General features: G+C 49.4%; 3 protein-coding genes across 14 annotated transcripts in view; 1 reads left to right on the top strand and 2 right to left on the bottom strand.

The window, feature by feature from the left end:
• The window catches only part of TOP3A (DNA topoisomerase III alpha), a 38148-nt gene extending 32061 nt beyond the window's left edge, over nucleotides 1–6087 (bottom strand). For 2 of the 9 annotated variants that reach the window (XM_080682077.1, XM_080682078.1), the window contains exons 1-3: nucleotides 5994–6087; nucleotides 5667–5864; nucleotides 763–822 (exon numbers count right to left, since the gene is read on the bottom strand). In XM_080682077.1, coding sequence (XP_080538203.1) covers nucleotides 763–822; nucleotides 5667–5846 — 240 coding nt within the window. In that variant the 5' untranslated portion in view covers nucleotides 5847–5864; nucleotides 5994–6087. Of the gene's footprint in view, nucleotides 1–762; nucleotides 823–3253; nucleotides 3392–3855; nucleotides 3918–5666 lie in introns of those variants that run through there. The other 7 variants (XM_080682086.1, XM_080682085.1, XM_080682084.1 and 4 more) reach the window with 6 other exon arrangements.
• Nucleotides 6088–6649: 562 nt separating this feature from the next.
• Nucleotides 6650–20097, top strand: SMCR8 (SMCR8-C9orf72 complex subunit). Its single transcript, XM_080679873.1, has 2 exons — nucleotides 6650–9138; nucleotides 15407–20097. Exons 1-2 carry the CDS (start codon nucleotides 6785–6787, stop codon nucleotides 15858–15860), a joined length of 2808 nt encoding a protein of 935 aa, XP_080535999.1. The 5' UTR covers nucleotides 6650–6784; the 3' UTR covers nucleotides 15861–20097.
• The window catches only part of SHMT1 (serine hydroxymethyltransferase 1), a 36876-nt gene continuing 25608 nt past the window's right edge, over nucleotides 11454–22721 (bottom strand). For 2 of the 4 annotated variants that reach the window (XM_080679874.1, XM_080679875.1), the window contains exons 10-12: nucleotides 21898–22014; nucleotides 21266–21376; nucleotides 19926–20965 (exon numbers count right to left, since the gene is read on the bottom strand). In XM_080679874.1, the coding sequence (XP_080536000.1) occupies nucleotides 20793–20965; nucleotides 21266–21376; nucleotides 21898–22014 (401 nt within the window). In that variant the 3' untranslated portion in view covers nucleotides 19926–20792. Of the gene's footprint in view, nucleotides 11926–19523; nucleotides 19689–19925; nucleotides 20966–21265; nucleotides 21377–21897; nucleotides 22015–22721 lie in introns of those variants that run through there. The other 2 variants (XR_013961189.1, XM_080679876.1) reach the window with 2 other exon arrangements.

The following is a 22721-nucleotide window of genomic DNA, read 5'->3' as shown; positions in this document are numbered from 1 at the left end:
TAATAAAAATTTGAAAAAAAAAAAAAAAAAAAAAAAAAAATACACAAACAAAAAAACCCAGTTGATTGGGAAGAAACAAATATAAATATAGCTCTTTGGAGACAAAAGCCATAGTAATACAATTAAATCACCATTTTAATTCTAGTATCCTGATGCTTTTCGTAGCATTTAAAATTTCCTCAAACTGTTGCACATTAGCTTCTTTCTTGTTATAAAAACACCTGAGACGGGACCACATTTTTTATTAAAAAGAGACTTCCTTACAAATTATAAAGTAGTCACCTGTAACCAGGGATCTTTAGGTCATAACAATAGTTATTCTTTTTTTTTTTTTTTAATATATTTTATTGATTTTTTACAGAGAGGAAAGGAGAGGGATAGAGAGTTAGAAACATCGATGAGAAAGAAACACCGATCAGCTGCCTCCTGCGCACCTCCCACTGGGGATGTGCCCGCAACCAAGTTACGTGCCCTTGACCGGAATCGAACCCAGGACCTTTCAGTCCGCAGGCCTACGCTCTATCCACTGAGCCAAACCGGTTTTGGCAACAATAGTTATTCTTAAAAGACGGTGCATATTCTACAATGACCAGGCTGACTAACTCTTCTTAAGTAATTCTAAAATACAAGCAATTTAGGGAGAACTTGTAGTGAACAGCTATTCTTTTTAGCCATGATTAAAAACGGAAAGAACGTACACCAAAGGGGCAGCTGATCTGAAAGCACGCTTCCGTTGTACGATAGAAATACTGTACCACTCACCTGGCCACACAGATGATAATCAAATTCATAGATCTTGTTGAATTTAGAAAGTCCTTCCCTCTATAAAACAAAAACAAAGAAAATACATAAACCACATAAAAAGGATTCCTCAGCATAAAGATCAAGCAAAACCCTGCTAAGTGAGAATATTAAAAACGCAGCAGCATTTCCTACAGAGGCTGGGCTAACTTACGAACACCATTTATTTAGTGGTCCCTCAAAACACAGTTACAAGCATGGACCTGATAAAACCCATGGAGTTTCTATGCTGGAAGGCAACCTTGAGATCAGCTAATACAACATCTTTTTATAGGTGAGAATGGACTTGTCTAAGGTCACAAGACAAATTAATGGCAGAGAAAGGATTAGGGCATAACTCTTTTGATTTTCTCTTTCCTCTCCACACATTTCTACTACTTCCTGGCTATAAAATTGTAACAATAAACTGTGAATGTGGGCAAATCATTCACCTTTCTGAACCTCAATTTATTGTTGAATGAAGTTACCTCTAAGGTCTCCCTGGCTCTGAAATCTATGGGCACTATGAGACCCAGTCAGGACTGGGGTCAGTCTACACAGCACTTCAGCTGCACTTCTGGATGAGCAAGAGCCTCTCTAAGGAGATCCCATCTTCTTCCACAGAAGTCAAAAGTACAATGGACCCCTGAACAAGATGGGGTTGGGGCAGCAACCCCTACTCAGTCAAAAACCTTCATATAACTTTTTAAAATTCTCACCTGAGGTTATGTTTTTACTGATTTTTAGAGAGAGGGAGGGAGGGAGAGAGAGGAACACTGAGGTGACAGAGAAACATCAATCAGCTTCCCCCTGCATGCACCCCGACTGGGAATTAAGCCACAAACTTTTGGTGTACTGGATGATGCTCCAAACAACTGCGCCACCAAGGCCGCATTTAACTTTTGACTCCCCCAAAACTTAACTACTAGTAGCCTACTGTTGACCGGCTTATGATAACAAACAGCATACATTTTGTATGTAATATGTATTGAATACTGTATTCTTACAGTAAACTAGGGAAAAGAAAATGCTATTAAGAAAATCATAAGGAAAATACATTTACAGTACTGTACATATTTATTGAAAAAAAATCCATGCATACGTGAACCCATGCAGTTCAAACCCATAAAGGGTCAATTGTATTTGTGCATGTGAGTTTCACACCAACAACGTGCAGAAGACAAGAGAAAGGCAAAATGGGAACTGGGGAAACTTCCGTTCACGGGCCAAGAAAAATCAGTATGGACAAGATTCTCCCTCAGCCTCACAAATACAATTTTTCTGGGTGGAACATTGAATGAGGTTCTTTGAGGCATAATGGCAAATTTATTTTTATTTTTTTAAAATATTTTTAAAATTGATTTTTAGGGAGAGGGAGAGAGAGAAATGTCAATAAAAGAAAAACATTGATTGGCTGCCTCCTGCACACCCCCTACCAGGGATTGAGCCTGAAACCTGGGCATGTGCCCTGACCGGGAATAGACCCGACAAGCCTTTGGTGCACAGGACGAGACCCAGCCAACTGAGCCACACCGGCCAGGGCCACAATGGCAAATTTAAAGAGGGATTTATCTGATACTTAAGAGCTCAATGCTAAAAAAAAAAAAGAGTTCAGTGCTCTAATGTTGCCAAGGAAAGAGACGCCCTCTTAAGCCTTTTCAATACAGTAGTCCCCCTTATCCTCAGAGAATACATTTCAAGACCCCCAGTAGATCCCTGAATCCTCAGTACTACTGAACCCTACATCTACTGGTTTGTTTGTTTTTATCACACACATACCATTTTACTTAAAGGAAGCATTTTATGGATTCCCTTTGGCATATCTGAATTGCCAGCTGTTGTGCTTTGGGGCCATCATTAAGCAAAATAAGGGCTACCTGAACACATGCACTGCGATACCACACATCCAGCTGGTAACTGAGACGTCTGCTAAGCACATGGTGGGTGGGCAGGTAGCGTACACAGTGTGGACAGCTGAAAGGATTCCCACGCGGGACAAAGTGGAACAGCACAAGATTTCATCATACTATTCAGAACGGTGCACAATTTAAAACTTACAATTGGTTTACTTCTGGAACTTTCCATTTAATATGTTCAGAGTGTGGTTGACCATGTAACAAATCATGAAAAGTGAAACCTCAGATAAGAGGAGACTATGGTAATACAGAATAAAAACTGCTTAATCAATGGTTTCTATTTCCTTCCCCCTAATTCTTTTTAAGGAAGCACTGAAGTCTTCTCAAACAAAATCTTATATGGACCCTGACACATAACAAGGCTGAGGTACCGGCTGAATCCTGCCACTCAACCTTTCCCCAGCCCAGCCGCAGTGGCTCTGAGGTGCACATCAATGGCCCTCAGGGCTCTTTGGAACAGCGTTTTAAACCACTGTCCTGATGCTCTCCAGGCAAGTGATACACCTAATAGCATGTGTGACCCCAGGTTCAGGGCTTTCCGAGGAAGCCCTCCTTACCAATGGGTAGTCTTGAGGATGTAAAATGTTTTCCTGGTATTTCAAACTTTCCTCCCTGTAATTCTGAGGATAGTACACTCTTGGGTGAAGTTCTCAGATGCTTCAGGCTGTTCCTCAATTACAGTGGCGTTTTGGAGCCTAAAGAAAGGAACCCTAGTTGATAGACCAAGAGTGTAGCTTCTGTGATCCCTTCCCAGTGCTCCCCATGCTACTGAAGAAGAGCCCGTCACACCTTCTCTGAGCATGCTGATCACACTGCTGCCACTGAATCTGTAGCAGGATCCTTTTAAGATTCCTCCTTCTGCCCTGGCCAGTGTGGCTCAGTTATCCTGTGCACCAGGAGGTGGCCAGTTGGATTACTGGTCAGGGCACATGCCCGAGTTGCGGGCTGGATCCCCAGTACAGGGCCTGCAGGAGGCAATTGATGCCTCTCTTCCCCCCTCTCTCTCTCTCAAATCAATAAAAACTTATTTAAAAAATTTTCTCCTAAAAAAAAAATTTTTTTTTCTCCTGAATATAAAAATAAAACTATGAAAACTATAGAAAAGTCCTCAAGGATCTATAAGTTATTAGCAGTGATTACTGTGGGTGGTGTCCCTCACCTAGTTGCAGGGTGAGGAACTTGAGGAAAAGGATCTTGAAGAAGAGACATTTAAACATAGCCCTGAAAGATATAGAAGTAAGTTAGTTAGGTGTAGATGGGCCATTTTCAAGAGGCCTAGACCCCTATAAGTTGACAAACATTGGGCCAGTCACCAGGACTCTTGGCACTGAAAAGTTGAAGCTCTCAGCTAGCACCCCAAACAACCTTGGCTCCTACTCTCTAGCCACACACTAGAAACAGAGGTCTAAGGATCCTGGGACTTGAAAGAAAAAAGAGCAGGGAACTTCTTATCCCATGCTCTCAGAATGTTCTCCCCAATACATTTCAAGGATCCACTTTTGTTATTTGGGAGATTTTCATGAATAGTTCTTAAGACTTTCCTGTGAACTCCCTTTCAAAATCCTTTCTCACTTTCCCCTTCCTTTGTGCCCCCAGTGTGTCTAGAAACATCTTATCCCTTACTTGCCTCTCTCTCAGAACCAGTTTGTATGATAGTGTGAACCCTGAGAAAGAAGATACCTACTAGGAAGGACTCCTGGTGGCTAACTGGGCTCAAATTTAAAAAACAAACAGCCCTGGCCAGTTGGTTGAGCATCATCCCATGCACCAAAAGGTCACTGGTACCATTCTGGACAGGGCACATGCAGGCTCCATCCCCAGAAGGGGGCGTGCATGAGGCAGCCAATGGAAGTTTCTCTCCCTCTCTCTAATTTAAAAAAACAAACAAACAAAAAACAGAGCCCAGCAGCCATTTCTACACAGGGGCCTCTCACGCAATTTGCACTTCACAGAGAAGCCTGCATTAAACTGCCTGCCTACACTGTTGTCACCTGAGACAGCCCTTACTAAGGAGTTTCTGGAACAATATTTCAACCAATGGGAATGAGGCTTTCCCCATCCAATCGGAGCAGTGTTGCCATATTCTCAGCCACGAACCAATCAGAGAAGCTCCATTCTGACCAATCACAGTGTCTTTTGGACCAAGCAAACTGAGGTGAGAGTTGAAGCGATCATTTGCATGAGGAAGGACTAGACAGGGACTAGAGTTGGGATTTCTGGCAACATAAATCAGCTCCCCTCTGGCGCTGAGAGCACACTTTCCCTTTCCACCTAAGACAGTTTTCCCAGCTGGGGCTGAAACTGAAACACGGATGGAATGTCACCTCTCTGATGTTTTGCCCTGAATATTTTCCTTCTTGACTGTGATCCCAAATTGGGGATTCCTGTGTTGAATTGGCACTAAGGACCATGGGTTGAGGGCTGCCATCTGCCTCTAATCCCCAAACCTTACATAATGTTGCCCTGTCAATATACACTTAGAGGCTGTAAAGTCAGCGGCGCTGCATTACGCAGAGGGAATGGCAGAGAATAGGAGGGCTAGGCTACCTAGGAACGATCGGGCAGGGCTTGACTGCCAAGTTAAAGGAGTTTGGTCAGTGCTTCCCAACTTAACCGAGTTTTAGAATCCGTAGGAAAAAATTTTGAAATACAGATTACCCTAGTCTCACTCCAGGTCCACCGAAGAGCCACTGCCCCAGGTGGTTTTGAGGATCAGACAAGTTTGGCAACCACTGCTGTTGGCAAGGAAGATCCAAGGTTTTAAAGCAGATGAGTGAAACCTCCTAACTACATTTTTAAATGCCCATCAGTCCTAAGAGAAGACAGGAGGTCATTGCAATGGTCTGGGGGAGACAGAGAAGACCCACAGGTGGGAGAGAAGTCGCCTTCATCCCTATTCCCCGTACCCACCAAGATGTCCTGCTTCCCGGGCCCCACCAAGTACAGCTGATCGGAAATGCGCCCCCTTACCCGCCTCATGCGACCCTTGGACAGCAGGTCGGCGATCCCCTTGGCCGCGTCGTTTTTCTCCGCCACACAGAGGACTTTCCGCACTCCTCGGAAGGCCACCTCCATGGCGGAGGTGGGAAAGGTCCGGCCTCCGGGCCGATGTAGACACCGGAGCGCGCAGCGGGAGACGGGGAAGATCATCCCGGGTGCCCGCACATGCTGTGGAACACAGAGGTGAGGGTCACCCCGCGCCCACCATAAGGGGACCAAAGCCTATGAGAGCCGCCAGCGCTGGGCCGCGGCCCGGCCTCCTCCCATAAGCCCACCCGGCTTCGGGGCTGCGGCCACCTGGCCTTCTCCTCTCCACCCGCCGCATCCGCTTCCGCCCGCCTTCTCCAGCCACTTCCGCCAGGCGCAAGTCCATAGCACCGCGAACTACAACTCCCACACTGCCCCGCGCTCCCGGATCACTGGTCCCAACACATTTCCGCTTCCCCGCATCATTTCCTTTCTTTCCTGACAGTGTTAGCTAATCGATTGGTCCTTGCTCCACAGTCCCGCCCCGAGCCTCTCGGTCACAATCTTTTTCGCTCTTGCTCGGAAATCTACGCGAATGTTTCCGGGTCACGCGGCGCCAATACCGCGAGTCATGTGATACCAAGATGGCGGCGCCACTGTAGCTGTATTTTTGTGGCGTCCAAGGAGCGGGGACCGTTTCTGCCCTCGGGTCGTGGGGGCGGCAAACGCTTGGCTGGTTCATGCGGCAGCCTGTAGCCCACGTTAGGTACCAGGTCAGGTCCGGGGCTGTTGCTACCAACGGTGGGTTGGGGGAAGTCCCGGTGCCTTCGCTGCAGGTGCTCTACGCCGGCCGCGCTTGCCAGAGGAGGAGGGCAGCCGGCCTTCCTGACTTTCGGACCTGCGGAGTTCATGAGGCCTGGAGGGCCCTGGAGGGGATACACCTTTGAGGGGCTGCGGGAGTTTGAGTTCTCGGGTGTGCGAGAGGCAGGCAAGTACCCCTAAGGGCGCAACGAAGTCAACAAAGACTTTGCTTCCTCTTGCAGAGGCCTGGCTTCCCCGCGTCGATTACCCCAGCGTTCTTTCTCACTTCCTCTCAATGTTCTCTCTGCATATCTGGAAATATGATCAGCGCCCCTGACGTGGTGGCCTTCACCAAAGAGGACGAGTATGAGGAGGAGCCTTACAATGAGCCGGCCCTGCCAGAAGAGTATTCGGTGCCGCTCTTCCCCTTCACAAGCCAGGGAGCTAACCCATGGTCCAAACTGTCCGGAGCCAAGTTCTCCCGGGACTTCATTCTTATTTCCGAGTTCTCGGAGCAGGTGGGACCCCAGCCCTTGCTGACAATCCCCAATGATACCAAAGTTTTCGGTACTTTTGATCTCAATTACTTCTCCTTACGGATCATGTCTGTGGATTACCAGGCTTCCTTCGTGGGCCATCCTCCTGGTTCTGCCTATCCCAAGCTGAACTTCGTGGAGGACTCCAAGGTGGTGCTGGGAGACTCCAAAGAGGGAGCCTTTGCTTATGTGCACCACCTCACCCTGTATGATCTGGAGGCCCGTGGCTTTGTGAGGCCCTTTTGCATGGCTTATATCTCAGCAGACCAGCACAAAATCATGCAGCAGTTCCAGGAGCTTTCAGCTGAATTTTCCAAAGCTTCAGAGTACTTGAAGACAGGCAACAGGAAGGCCTTTGCTGTGGAACTTGAAAAAAAGCTGAAAGACTTGGATTACACTAGGACAGTGCTGCACACTGAAACGGAGATCCAGAAGAAAGCCAATGACAAGGGCTTTTACTCATCTCAGGCAATTGAGAAAGCCAATGAACTGGCTAGTGTAGAGAAATCCATCATTGAACATCAAGACCTCCTGAAGCAGATCCGCTCATACCCTCATCGGAAGTTGAAGGGGTCCGATTTGTGTTCTGGGGAGATGGAGCATGCTCAGGATCAGCCTGACCAGGCATCCACTACTTCTAACCTTGATGAGCATGCTGACACAGACTTTTACACCTGCAGACCTGCCTACACCCCAAAACTCATCAAAGCAAAGTCCACCAAGTGTTTTGACAAGAAGTTGAAGACCTTGGAAGAGCTCTGTGACACTGAGTATTTCACCAAGACCCTGGCTCAGCTCAGCCACATTGAGCACATGTTCAGAGGAGACCTGTGCTATATCCTGACTAGCCAGATTGACAGAGCACTATTAAAGCAACAGCATATAACAAACTTTCTCTTTGAAGACTTTGCAGATGATGATAGAATGGTAGAGAAACAAGAAAGCATACCCTCTAAGCCCAGTCAAGACAGGCCACCTTCCAGATCTTTAGAAGAATGCCCAATTCCTCAAGTATTAATTAGTGTTGGCTCTTACAAGTCCAGTGTGGAATCTGTGCTGATCAAGATGGAGCAGGAGTTTGGAGGTGAGGACTGTAAGGAAGTGGAGGTGGCAGAAATGAGCAGTTTTGATCTCCAGGGAAACTTAGACTACTTGGATATGGATATGAAAGGGAGTATCAGCAGTGGTGAAAGCATTGAGGTTCTAGGCACGGAGAAGTCCACCTCTGTGCTGTTGAAATCTGACAGTCAGGCCAGCCTCATGGTGCCACTGAGCCCCCAGGTGATCCGGAGCAAAGCAACCAGCCATAGGACCATCAGTGAGGACAGTATTGAAGTCCTCAGCACCTGCCCCTCTGAGGCCCTCATCCCTGATGACTTTAAGGCCAGCTACCCAAGTGCTATTAATGAAGAAGAATCATATGCAGATGACAATGAGGGAGCCATCCACTTCCAGGCAAGCATCAGCCTAACCAAGCTGGGTGAGCCAGAGGAGGGCAGTTTAGAAAACACTTTGTCACAAGCAGACTCTTGCTGCATTGGGAAGGAGAGTGACAGTCTGCTGGTGCCACTCACCACTCCAGTCCACACACTCTCTGACGAGGATGGAGTAGTGAGCATCCCACCACAACGCTACAGGCAGAAGGACCAGGGGTTCTGTGTGGACTTTGCAGTGGAAAATGCCAATCCTTCCCGAGACAACAGTTCTGAAGGCTTCCCTGCTTATGAGCTGGACCCAGGTCAACTGCTGGCTAGCAGGGATATCAGTAAGATCAGCCTGGACAACTACTCGGACACCACCAGCTATGTGAGCAGTGTAGCCTCCACCAGCTTGGACAGGACTCCCTCATCTGCTCATCCCACTGGCCCCTCTTTTGAGAGGCATAAAAAGAGGGCTGGCCAGAATGCCTTAAAATTCATCCGCCAGTACCCCTTTGCCCACCCAGCCATCTACTCCCTGCTCAGTGGGAGGACACTTGTGGTCCTGGGGGAGGACGAAGCCATAGTCAGGAAGCTTGTGACAGCATTGTCCATCTTCGTTCCCAACTGCAGCTGCTATGCCAAACCTGTGAAGCACTGGGTCTCCTCCCCTTTGCACATTACGGATTTTCAGAAGTGGAAGCTTATTGGCCTGCAGAGGTAATTGGTTACAGGTAGTGGGGAAGGGACCTGTCCAGTTAGAGATGAGGCTTCAAATGCACATGCCTCTGGGTGAGGCTAAAAGTTGGTGTGGTGGACCCAGAATCAGGAGGCCTGGCTTCCAGTCTGGGCCCAGCACTAACTCATCGTTACTTTTGGCAACTCATTCCCCTTCTGGTCTTGTTTCCTTTTTTATTAGTCACATGAAGGGATTGTAGTTCCTAAGTGGTTGCCAGTTCTGGATTGCACCCAGTTGTGCCAGAATTATGGGAGAATTTCATTTTATTTATTTTAAGACATGTTTTTATTGATTTCAGAGAGGAAGGGAGAGGGAGAGAGAGAGAAACATCAGCAGTGAGAGAGAATCTCAGTTGGCTGCCTCCTGCACGACCCCCAATGGGGATCGTGCCTGCAAGCTGGGCATTTGTGCAGACTGGGAATCGAACCATGACCTCTGGTTCATAGATTGACTCTCAACCACTGAGCCACGCTGGCCGGGCTTCTGGGAGAATTTTAAAAACCACAATTCCTGGGCTCCACTTCCAGAGATTCTGATTCAGTTGGCCTGGGAAAGACTGGACTTCTAGATCTCGGGTCCTTGTTTATCCTCAAATTCACACTGTGGTGTAAATGACTAACAAGAGATCTGCATCTGAGAAAGGGCTGTGGGAATAATAGGAGGGCAGCCATCACTGTCTGCTGAGAGGGACATCAGAGGGCTCCAGTGGCTTTCACTCCACTGTCCTGTTTGCATTTGAAGGCTGTCTTAATAAGGAAATGCAAAAGCCAATTCATTCTCTCTCTCTAAATGTTTTCTATTTCATTTCCTTGTGCTTTAATAGGTTCTTTTTGTTTTTCCAAATACTGCTTGACAAATGTCTGACTCAAGGGACTCTTCTTCAGTGTATGCACTATGTTCAGTTTCCTCAGTCCCTTCTCTGCACCCCACTTTGCTCATCTGTAAAACAAAGGTTTTGAGCAACGTGATCATCAGAGCCCCTGCTGACACATAGGAAGAGCAAAAATTTCCACACTGCAGTCAGCCACCGTTTGTTCTAATTTTCTGACTTCCCCTTTACATGGGTTCCTAATACCAGTGAGGTCACCATCCCGAGTCTCCTTGTGTCCACACTTCTTAATGAAGTCACCTGGACTTAACTAACCCCTTGCTGCATTAGGCTTTTCTCAGAGTCATCGTGGTGGGATTCAAGCAAATACCACTTCCATGTCATGACTTGACTCACTTGTTGAGAACCTACAAGCCATTCTGGCGGGTGCTGCAATATCAGCTAGAGGTACCTGAGCAAGGCCATTGCTCTGGAAAAATTTGTAGTTTAGGAGAGAGGGCAGACAGTGACCAGGGCCTTGCCATACAGAGAGATAAGAGTTCTAACAGTGGGTGTTTTGTGTGTTCTAAGAAAACAGCATAATTTAGTGACAGATGGGAAGGAGGAAGGGAGACTGGAGAAGGCCTGGGGTCTTTGAATGACCTGGAGGGTGAACTTGCCCTTGTTGGGGAAGAGTGACATCATGGGACATGGTGTGATGTGCCTGTGACACCTGGACAAGCTCATTCCTTGGGCATCATAGGAAACCATTAAAGTCTTTGCTTACAGATGCAGAATCTGAGGGTCAGTAGGTTAGATGATGGCACTGACTGCCCTGGCAGGCTTTGTCTTGCCTCCCAGCATCCTCACCCTCTGCTGGTGGCACCTCTGTGCTCTTCGGATTAACCCTTCTGTCCCAAGAAGGGAAGGGCTTTTCAGGGATTGTGTTTTGCTACTGTTCTTGGTGGAATGATGAGCTGGTATTCCCCATATGCACCCACATACACACTCACCTTCTGTTCTCTGACTCAAGCCCTTCACCCTAACCCAGCCTTGGGCAAACTACCGCCCGCGGGCCGGATCCGGCCCATTCGGCTGTTCTATCCGGCCCGCGGAGCTGAAAGAGCGGAGGGTTCTCTTGCTCTCCCCTCCGCTCCTTTACTTTGAATTTATATTAGTTCACACAAACACTCCATCCATGCTTTTGTTCCGGCCCTCCGGTCCAGTTTAAGAACCCATTGTGGCCCTCGAGTCAAAAAGTTTTCCCACCCCTGCGGCCTAACCCTTCAACTTTGACATTTTTACTTCAAAAGATGGAGCATCTAAAACATATATCAATCTATCAACATCAGCTGGCTTATTAAGGACCAGGCTCAAGATGGTCTTGCCCTTTCTGGAGGCCTTCCCTTAAATTCCCTCCTTAGAATGTGCCAGAATGGCAAAAGAGGTTCATTTTTCTTTTTAATATATATTTTATTGATTTTTTTTACAGAGAAAAAGGGAGAGGGATAGAGAGTTAGAAACATCAGTGAGAGAGAATCATCGATCACCTGCCTCCTGCACACCCCTACTGGGGATGTGCCCACAACCAAGGTACATGCCCTTGACCGGAATCGAACCTGGGATCCTTCATTTTGCAAGCCAATGCTCTATCCACTGAGCCAAACCGGTTAGGGCAAGAGGTTCATTTCGTACATCAGCTCCATTCTACTGCGTACCTGATTGAAGTGCTCTGTTGGGAAGGACTCAGGCCTAGGTTGGGCTGCATTGGAAATCCTGCTGTCATCTATTAATGATGTTTCTGTGGTGCAGGAGAGGGTAGGTGGCAGGTGGGCAGTATATTTGGCACCCTGGAGTGGAGGAGGTTTGAGGTGGTCTGAGTCCTGTGGTGTCCCTCTCACTGTCCATCCACAGTGGGCACCTGGGCAGATTATTCCTTCTCTCGAGGCTTTGTTCCCTCCTGAGAAAAGAAAAGGGTTGGATCACTGAATATCATTTGCCAAGCACTTATTGAGGGCTATGTGCCAGCTACTGTGCCCGTGCCAGAATTATAAGGTGAGTTGGCAGCTGTGTCAGGGCGAGCATGCTCTTCCCAGTCAACCCTCACTTTAGCCCCAGCTCTGTCATCGCTGTCAGCTTGTCCTCTCTGAGGCTTGCCTTATGATTGCAGAGGTCGGAAGGCCCATCACATCTGATCTGTGCCTGGTCCATGAGCCCTCCTCTGTAGATTCCTTATGGTCTATCCCATCCTGAATAGGAAGGCAAGCCAGGGACTGAGTGTGGCCCACACTGCCAGACTTCAGACCCTTGAAGCAGCCCTTCGCGAAAGTGAGAGTCCTGTCGGAAGTGGCCATTGAGATCTTTTCAAGAATCCCAAGTGGGGAAACGATTACTTCTGTGAAGCTCTCCTGCTGACCTGAGTGTGCACACCTGTTGGGAATTGGGAGCACCTGCCTCCAGGGGGTCCTGCTCAGGTGTGAAGAAGGGTAGATGGGCTGGAGGTCTTGTTCCCTAGGGGACTTGTCACTGGATGATCAACTGAGGGACTATAAATGGAGTGGGGACTGGACTTGCTACCAATCACCCGAAATAATTCTGAGAGGTGAACAGTAGAGTGTGAAAGTATCAAGAGATGAAAACCCATGGAGTTGTGCTTCATGGCTGTTAGAGGAAGGCAGTGTGTGTTCTGAGTTCCGATCTTGGTGTCAACACTACTAGCTGTGTGAATTTGGACCAGTCATGTCACTCATTCCCTGAACAAAACTTATTGATCCTGTCTGTAAATGGGGCTTAGAGTAGTCCCCACGTGGAGCTGGAGGCAGGCACATCTAAGATGTGTGAACAGCTCTAGTGTCGTGCGTGGCAGCCCTCAAAAATGGAGTTTTGGATGGATGGTGAGTCACCCCCATAAGCAGACCCAACGTTGAAACAGGCGGACTGAGACCCATCTGAGGGTCAGCATTAAAGAGTATGAGTAGAAGAGGTGTCTGTGTGTGTCACGAGCTTCCCATCTATGGGGTGCTCAGCTGTGGAGGGGGTTGGTCCCGTGTGCTAAGTTAATCTGGAATTACAATTGTGTGACTCAGGAGAGTCTCTTCCCACTCAGGTGCTTTGCTTCCAGCTAAAACCAGCTCAGATGATGAACTGTTCTTAAGGACTCACCCCAGAACTGCCAATGTCATTGGCGGTTTGATTTTATTTTCCTTCTAATGTAGGCCCTCACTCTCTACAGAGTGGATACAGGATATGGACACACACATCAAATTAGTCTCTCATTATTTTAAGTCAAAAGCAGAGGTTATTGGTATTGTTTAGTAGGCAGTAGTAACAAGCCCTGGACCATGTGAAAAACAGCTTAGTTCTGGAGGGAAACAATGGGTGGGTCAGGGGCCCTGAGTTGAGTCCTGGTTCAGCCACTTTCTAACTAGGAGATCTTGGACAAGTGATGGCCCCTCTCTGGGCCTCAGTGTCCTTGTCTGTAGAGATTGCCTCCCTGGCTTTGGAATAGCCCAGAGGTCGGCAAACTCTTTAGTCAACAGAGCCAAATATCAACAGTACGATTGAAATTTCTTTTGAGAGCCAAATTTTTTAAACTTCTTCTAATGCCACTTCTTCAAAATAGACTCACCCAGGCCGTGGTATTTTGTGGAAGAGCCACACTCAAGGGGCCAAAGAGCCGCATGTGGCTAGCGAGCCGCGGTTTGCCGACCACTGGAATAGACCATAATGAATCTACACAGGTGTGGGAAGTGAAGTGTGAGGCTCTCAGATGCCTATGCTGTACAGTTGAGGGACAAGCCTGGAACTTGCTTCTTCCCATGTCGTCTGGCCTCCTGATAAGGTGTTTTGAGGGAAGCAGAAATGGAGGAAGAGTTAGAAGGAGCAGCATCTTCGCAAAGAAGTGGTGCTGCCATAGGTGGGACTGGGTGGGGGGCATCTGAGTTTTCCTGGGAGAGGCCGGGCCTGAGGCCAGTATGATCAAAATAGGTGGCTGGAATGGAGGGGCAAGAAGATGAGGTGAGGCCTGGCTGTGCTGCTGCAGCAGTGCCTTGGTGGGCTGGATGTGCCAAGCCGGAGGAGGTGTTTGGCTCATGGCCTGGCCCCCTTGGCCATCTTTGGTCTGGATGCCTTCCACAGATCCCAAGGCCTGCCTTTATTTCAAGACCTGCCTTTATTTCAAGACCCAGTTCCAAGGCCACTCCTCCAGAACCTTCTGGCCCGGGGTCTCTCCTATGGAGACTGAGACACATCCCCCTTCACTCGGAGTACTTGGCTTTTCTTTCCAACCAAAGCAGGCTCATTCGCCACCTGCTCTGCCCCTGGGTCACTACCTGGAATATAACAGATGCTCAGTAAATGATTGTTAATTATACAAGATGACAACATTCAGGAAGGAAAAATTATGAGATTACCTTGGTCCCAAGTGACTGTCAGTCCATTTTACACACCATCTTGGGTCTAATACAAGCCCTAAATTCCAGAGTCTGTCAGTCTGTGAAACCTGGTCAGCCATTTGCCAGACTACAGGGAAAAACGGATGTAAAGGAGGGTTTTAAGGAGCTGCTTACTAAGACTGACCGCTCCGACTTCCTTCCCTCACTGAGCAAATCCTGCCTGCCTAACCCTGATGTGCAAGGCAGTGGGAGCAAGAGGCCGAATCAGGGACAGTCCTGGGTCTGCAAAAACTTATCCAGTGGGCAGGACAAGACAGCTATCACACAGTGGTCAGGGTCAGGCATTCTGAGCAAACTCGTTTTGTCTCCAGTGACCCCAAGAGGTAGGAACTATTATCTCTGTCTTACAAATAAGTCTCAGGTTAAGGAACTTGACCAAGGTCATAGCAAAAAAGCAGAGGAGGGGATCAGGGAAGGCTGGAGAAGGTTGACATTGGCATAAGCCAGTGGTCGGCAAACTGCGGCTCGTGAGCCGCGGTTTGCCGCTCTGTTGACTGATGAGTTTGCCAACCACTGACCTAGACTCTCGATTCCAATAATTACAGGCTGTTGTTCCTTGTGATTAAGCCCCTATCCCAGTGGTCGGCAAACTCATTAGTCGACAGAGCGGCAAACCGCGGCTCGCTAGCCGCAGTTTGCCGACCACTGGCCTAAACCATGTACAGAAGGGAGGGAAGGATATCCAGGCAGAGCAAATAGGCTGTGATTCTGAGGCCCCATGGAAAGCTTGGCATGGTTAAGTCTTTGGGTTAGTAACAGATGAAGCCTCAGAGGTCAGCAGGCAGCAGGTCATACAGGAACTTGTTGACCATGCCAAGGCATTTGAACTTTATGAGGGTGGTGAGGAGCCCTTTGAAGATCATGATGAGCAGATTTGCCTTCCAGAAAGCCAGTGAGTGCTGGCCGGGTGGGAGCTGGCCTAGAGACAGGAAGCCCCACTCCCAAGTGTTTGCCTCCATCTTCCTGACCTTGGCCTATGTGTTTCAGAGTGGCATCCCCTGCCAGTGCCAGCACCCTTCACGTTCTGAGCCGCTACAGCCGCTACACAAGCATCCTGGACCTGGACAACAAAACCCTACGCTGCCCCCTTTACAGAGGCACCCTTGTGCCCCGGCTGGCAGACCACCGTACTCAAATCAAGCGGGGCAGCACCTACTACCTGCACGTCCAGAGCATGCTCACCCAGCTCTGCTCCAAGGCCTTCCTCTACACCTTCTGCCACCACCTGCACCTGCCTGCCCACAACAAGGAGATAGAGGAGTTGGTTGCCAGCCGGCAGGCAAGCTTTCTGAAACTGAATCTGGGTCTTGTGAATGAAGATGTCAAGGTGGTCCAGTACCTGGCGGAGCTGCTGAAGCTGCACTATATGCAGGAGTCTCCTGGGACCAGCCAGCTCATGCTCAGGTTTGACTATGTCCCCAGTTTTTTGTACAAAATCTGAGGTCATTTCCAGCCACTGTGACTCAGGGCACAGGGAAGAGAAGGGTTGGCATGACATTACCAAGCAGTCCTCTGAGCGGTTTAGACTTCTGGTGTCATAGGTGGGAAGGAAACCAAGGTGGCTCAGGCAACTTGCAAGTTGGACTTGGCCAGAAGGAGGAGCCTGGCTCTCTGAAAGCATCCAGGACAGTAACAGCTTTCTTGTCTCCCTGGTAAGGAATGGACCTGGAGGGAACTCTTGGCCTCCCAAGAACTGGTAGGCAGGGCAGAGGAAAGCCTCAGTGGGGTCGGATGAAGGGCAGGAAGGCAAAGCCATGATGGGAAGAACGTGGCCATGCTCATCTTCACTGAACACTTGAGTGGCAAAATCAAGTGAAACAGCTTGTTAACTGGAATGATTTTGTGGAAAACAAGAGGGTGGAATATCCGTTACCTCATTCAAACCCCAACTGAATCGCCTCCTAGAGCCTGTCATCCCAGGGGAGGCCCCTGAGTGAGGTGGAGGGAGAAAGCTTTGCCCCCGCTGGGTGGTGGTGAATGTCAACCTCCAGGCCCCAATGCTGCATGGAGAGTGAGCAGCTCCCTGTCCCCATCCTCACTTCACCTTGCAAATCGTTCCCACAGGCCAGCAGGAGAGAGTGGAGTGTCACTGGTCCCCAGTTGTCCGTGAGAACTGCTCTTTGAGGTAGAGGGTCCATGAAGGCTTGCTGGGGCCTGGTCCAGCAGTATTTTTGGCCAGTGAGTCAGCACTGTTCTCTCACACAAAGCAAGCCCTTGCAACCAGTTCACTACCTCTCGCGGGGTCTCTCAAGCACGGGACAGCAGAGTTCTGTTGAGCTGGCTGGCATGGTGGGCAGCCCAGATTCGGGGCCGGGATTTCCTCCAGGAAAGAGGACAGCTGTCTTGTGCAGCTGTCTTCATGGACCTGCCTGCCAGGTTGCACAGGCCTGGCGTGTGGGCACTTCACAGCAGCTTACTTGTGCCCATGTGTGACTCTCCCACCTTCTCAGGAGATGTCCCCAGGTCCACCCACAACTTCCCTGAGCTTCTTACAGTTGCCACTTGCTTCTTACAGTTGTATGTAGATGGAGGGTTTGTTGCAACCTTGAGAACTTTATACCTTTTTTTTAAAGCTGTTTTCCCCCTAAGTAGGGAGAACTCTTGGTATTACTGCTTTTTAATTTGTTCCCACAAAGTTGTGATAAAACAACCCTGAGCCAGTGACAAGTGGTGCTCCTGGGCGTATGTGTGTATCTACGGGGGCCGTGCCCGTGTGCTGAGACCTGATCTGCCTGTCAGCTTTGGGGCACACCATTGAAGTTACAGAGGAGAGGCAGAGACCTCTGGTGACTAAGGTGGGTTTGCGTCCCATCATTCCTTTGGTCCCTTCCTCGCCCAGGTCCTCTGCACAGGATACGGCCCGTTGGCTCCCACCCAGCAGTTTCTGGTCAGAGTCCCTATTCCTGTCAGGGCAGGGATTTCCTCCAGAAAAGAGGAAGGCCTTCTTGTGTGGCTATCTTTGTGGATGTGATTTTGCTCCTGAGGCCGTGACTGAGAACTTTGGTGGTAAATGGTGTTGCTTACACTTGTTGGTTTCCTTGTACCTCTGGCTGTTGCATGTTCACACGCAAGACGGCTCTCCAGGAGCTGCCGGTAGCTTTGACAGGTGAAGTGTTGGGTGGGAAGGCTGCACAGGAAGCCTGCTTCTCTCCGTGAGCTCCCTGCCTGTTACCGTCTCCCCTCTCTCGTGTTCAAGATGCTGCTTTGTTTTCTAACTGGGTGGCTAATTGCTATCTGCTTAGGCCGCCAGGAACATGAGCTGGTGCCATTTTATCTCCAAGGGAAGAAAGGTCTGTAGGGTCCCAGTGACAAGATGGAAAGTGATCACTGGCACCACCACTGGTGTCTCGTTCCTGTTTCACACTGACACGGACTCTGCGGTTAACACTGTTCTTCTCACTTAGAAACTGATACAGGCAGGTGAAACTTGCCTTCTAGAAGCGGAGAGCCACGTCTGCTATAGATGTCCACTTTGGGGGGGTGTTTGCTTAGAAGCTTGGCCTCGGGGACAGTCCCGAAGGCCCTGAGGACTAAGGCAAGGCCAGTGGCTGTAAACAGGACAGGTTGCTCCGCGGTGCGGGCCAGAGCCCACGGGGCAGCGCACTGGAGTTGGTTCTGCACGAAGCGCATTGGCCTCACTGAGGAGAGGGTGAACTCCAGGATTTAAATTTGTGTTAAAATCTAACGTTTCAGGGTGACAGTTTCAAAGGATTGCCTGATGCCCATTGTGTTTCTTTTCAAAGGGATCAAAGTGGCACTTGGGCTGGGCAGTTTGGGCAGAGGCAGTTGAGGCTGAACTGGGACCTACCAGATGCAGCTATAAATGGTAATGATGGGGAGCCCTATGCAACGGACTGATCATTTCTTCAAGAATTGTGATATGATGTTGTCCTGTAGTATAGGCCAGTGTCAATAAGACATTTACAAACACTTCCCAGACAATCAAGGACATTGGTGCCCCTCAGTAATTCTTTAGTCCTACGAAGGCTCAGGCACTGAAATGGAGTTTTCTTTACTTCCTGTTACCTGCCTCCCTTTCCTTTGTCCACACAGTCCCCGGTAACAAAGCTGCCTGGGCTGCAGTCACATAATGACCTCCAGGAGCTCCGTTAGAGCGCGGCTGAAGCCGTCACAGTGCCCAGCCTGAGCTGCTGCCTCCTGCGTTTCCCCAGGGACCTAGCTCCTTTAGTGGGATCTTTGAAGTTTAGAAATTATGACTTTTCCATAATTGAATGCAATGGCTGAAGTTACACACATTACACCAGATTTGGAAATGGGCCATGGTAGCTTACCTGTCATTTCCCATTTAGCTTTTAACTTTATTTCAGGTTGTTATTATACTCAAAGTATGGTAGACTTCAACCCCCAACAAACAACAGATCCCATTTCAAAATCCAAGGAAGGCCAATAGTTTCTATCCCAAATGCCAGGCCTGTTGCGGTTCAGTGACGTGTGTCTGGAGGCCAAGAGTGGTCTTGAAGATCTTGCATTTGCACTGGCCACCGCATGCCCCACTCCCTGGCCCAACGCTGCAGGGCAGGTCAGCTGCTGCTATGTCATCTCTGCACAGGTGGTAGCACTCAGCTGGTGGCCAGTGCGGGGGGGTGGGGGGCCTTCAGAGGCACTGACTTCCCAAGCTAGCAATCAGATGCTACCTCCTATTTCAGAAGAATGTGCTTTGAATCAAACCAGCCAGCTTTCCGATTTTTCTCCAATACTGTTAAAAGGAAAAAACCTGGAATCGTTAAAAGAGATAAGGAAAAAGCATCAAGTTTCTGCTTGTGGCTAGAAACAAAAAAGGTCTCAGCTGATAAGGCTGGAGCACACCAGGTTTCCTGAGCCCTTCCCTGTTGAGCTCTGACCTAACATGGCCTCATCTAGTAAGGTTATTACACACACAGGAAGAGGACGCAGGAGAGGGAACAGGAACTTTGCAGTGAACTCAGCTGCTGGTGGGGAGCCCTGGCTTCTGGGGCTAAACGAGGGGTCTTGGAGATGTCCCTTCGTCTTCAGCTGGGAGGAGACAAGCCCCTAAAGGTAAGCCTTTGAGCAGCGTAACAGCTCCCAGATTGAGGCATAGATGAGGGTACCCGCGTGCACTCACCCAGAGGCTGCACAGCTGTCTCCACTGCGCTGGAGCAACCGCCAACATACTGGACACTAGGCCACAGGGTGCCTTCCAGGCGGGACCACAGGGAGTCTCAGCTACCGACTGCCCGGCGCTGCTGGCGGGCTGCACACATCGGGCTGAGAGATGCCACCTGTAAGGCTGCAGTGACAAGCGTCGTCTGTGAGGAAATCTCGTTTGTTATTTTTTGAAAAGTATTTTATTACTGCATGTTTCTGTCCACGTCTGTGAATGGGAGTCTGACCAGCACGTGAGCTACAGTCATAGTGGTGAGCAAGAGTATGACAGAGACCCGGGTGACAGCGGCTCCCAGGTACGACTGCACTGGAGTTCAACCAGAGAAAATGCCAAACAAACAGTACGAGAAATGTACTTTTTAAGAAATTAATTTATTTGAGTTATTTTTGAAATATAAAAATTGGTTGTATTTTTTAAAGCTGTAATTCTTGTAGACATTCTGTGGTTAAAAATTTGACTGTGCTTATTAAAAATGGTCATTTATGTTTTGCACTTCAACTTTATGAAAAATAAAGTTTCTTTGGGAAGGTGACATTTGGCTTATTGATCACAGGAGGGAGTTCTCTCGCAGGACGAAGGTCCCTGGCTGACGCTCCCCAGGAGGCTGCGTACCCCAGGCTCTCCCACCTGCCCAGCTGGAGGGCGAAGACCACTGCCGCAGTGTGCTGGGCTGCTACTCGGAACCCACGGCCTGGGGGCACCTTTATGGGCATGTCTGACTGAATTCTGAGCCAAAGCCCAGAGCAGAAGGGCCAGGTTTCCCTCTGCAGTTGTAAGGTCATGGTTCAGTTTCCTTTGCTGTCCCACTGGGGACTAAGCTACAAGCTTGGGTGTTTCTTCGTTGCTGCAATGAGCTGGAGGAAGCCAAATAACTCTACAAGAAGGGTAAGTAAAGCTCCTGGAATCGTTCCAATAGCTCTGCCCTACCCCACTGTCTCAATGAATGAAGGCTAAATAGGATTTCATTTTTCCAGAATAACTATAACATAGAGCTGTGAGAAAGTGAGGTTTAGATTTATACTCCTTAATAATTTGTCCCAGAATTACTAACAGTGGGGCTTAAGCAGATTTTAATTTGTGAAGATAACATGAGAAAACTCGCAAAGAAACCTCTTCAGAGAGCACCCAGAAGTTGACCAGGTCCTGTGTGGGGTGGTGCTTCTCTCAAGGGCACTGTGTCCTTGGTCCTGACGCTCCGCGGTGGGGCAGGTGCAGCCAGTGGCTCCTCTAAAAGTCTGGCAGGCCAGGCAGAGGGAAAAGAGATGCGAAGCTTTCCACCTCCTCCCGGAGGGCTCGGATGGCCCCACGGTGCTGCTCATCCCCTGCTAGTTTCTCCTTGAACTCCTTCAGGCTGGCCTTGTCCCCAACATCCTTCTGGATCTGCAGAGTCAGTTCTATCCCTGTGTGGCATACAAATGAGTCCTCTGGGACCAGGAGACCCAAAGACCCAAATACCCCAGCTGGGGGGTGACAGCCGTAGGGATTAACGTTCACTCCAGAAATGATTCTTGTATACACCCCTCCGTGGGCAGGACAAGTACAAATGTTTCAGATCAATGGTTTGCTAAGTGATTTCTACTGTTTCCTGTTCCCAACACTCAGCCTTGACCCAGAAACGTCCCTCAGTGGCTGGGTTGCCAGTGTTCAGAGACTCCATACACACAGTACGAGGTGTCAAACTTCCAAACCGATACCCTTACCTTTGTGAATAAAGTGGGCTACTTTCCGGAACTCTGCTTCCAGAAGTCCTCGGGACGTCAGTGCTGGGGTCCCCAATCGCAGCCCACTGGGCCGCAGGGCGCTTCTGTCACCTTCAACAGAAATAGGCTCTTTACTTGGGCCGCACTCAAACTCATCTCGGACCGCTGTGCATTGTAAAGGGACCCTTGGGCAAAAGAACAGGCCTGCAGATGCCAGTGTGTGGTGAGAAGGGCACTGACTCCCACAGGAGAGGCAGGAGCAAGCACAGGCAGTGGCACATGGACTGCTCTGCTTTAAGCAGTAAGAAAGTCACCTTCTGTGACGTGGCCTTTGCTCCTAAAAATGAGGCCAGGCTCTGGGTTTGGATTGTGTCACCCATCCTGTTAACAACCCATTGAGAGCCAGCCTGTTTTCCAGCGACCCTGCCTCCCTCCCTGAAAAGCCGCCTCACTTCTCAGCACCCCCTCGCCCTGTCCTGGCTGGAACCAGGCAGGGCAGCCCAGGAGAACCCCTGCTGAGCTCCCACCTGGCATGGCACACATATCCCCCAAGCATTTGAGCCAATTATCACAGCTGTAACAGCCCAGAAGTGCAGACAAATGTGTAAGAGAAGACCGAGGAGGATTCTCACCTGGGCAGGTGTTCTTGTTGCAAGCAATAGAACAGGCTTCTAGCACCTTCTCAGCCCGGCCACCATCTGTGCCTTTGGAACGGAGATCCACGAGGATCAAATGGTTGTCAGAACCACCTGGAAACCAAGTTGGACATGTAAGAATGCAGATGGTGACTCCATGCAAGTGGAGGAATTCTCTATCCTAGGAAATGGGCTGGGAGGACAGGGGCTAAAGCAGACGGGGCAGGACAGTGAGCCCTACCATGTGCCCTGGGAGGCTTTACTCGCCTCAAAAGAAAGATGCTCAGGACCCGAGAGCTGGACAGGAAGGGCCGAGTGGTGCAGTAGGGTGCCTGGCGATGCAGAGGGCTGAGGCTGAGGGGAGGATGCAGCCTGCCCACTGCAAAGACCCAGCCACCGGCTGCCCGGCAAGGGCCTCCACTTGTCTGGGAGTGCCGCTCGCTCAGTGCCACTCAGGATTCCGCCTTCTCTGACAAATCACTTGGGCAGTTCCCACACGTCTCTGAAGCCAATCTTCAAGGCTCCCTCCAAGGCAGCAGGTGGTGGTCCCATTTATGGGACAACAGGTACCCACTCCCTCTGCTGAGCACGTGCTGGGTGCCAGCACTACTAGCCTGTCATATCTGACCTCTAATCCTGCAAAAGTGATCGTAGCAGAGTGGTGCAGATGAAGATGTCGAGGCGACAAGAACATTCTGCAACTGGCCCAAGTGCCCAGAAGTCTTCCAAGTACAGTACCTGGATCTTTTCACTTTCAACTCTTATTAGTACCAAGTCACTGACCTGGGCAACAGCTGTGACTTCAAAGATGCCGACAAACC

The sequence above is a fragment of the Plecotus auritus genome (assembly GCF_963455305.1).
Source record: "Plecotus auritus genome assembly, chromosome: 7".
Lineage (NCBI taxonomy): Eukaryota > Metazoa > Chordata > Mammalia > Chiroptera > Vespertilionidae > Plecotus > Plecotus auritus.
This window is presented reverse-complemented; position numbering and strand designations above follow the sequence as displayed.

Coding starts and splice junctions, on each gene's coding strand:
- SMCR8 (XM_080679873.1), top strand. CDS start 6,785: ATGATCAGCGCCCCTGACGTGGTGGCCTTCACCAAAGAGGACGAGTAT. Junction 9,139..15,406: donor AAGCTTATTGGCCTGCAGAG/GTAATTGGTTAC, acceptor TATGTGTTTCAG/AGTGGCATCCCCTGCCAGTG.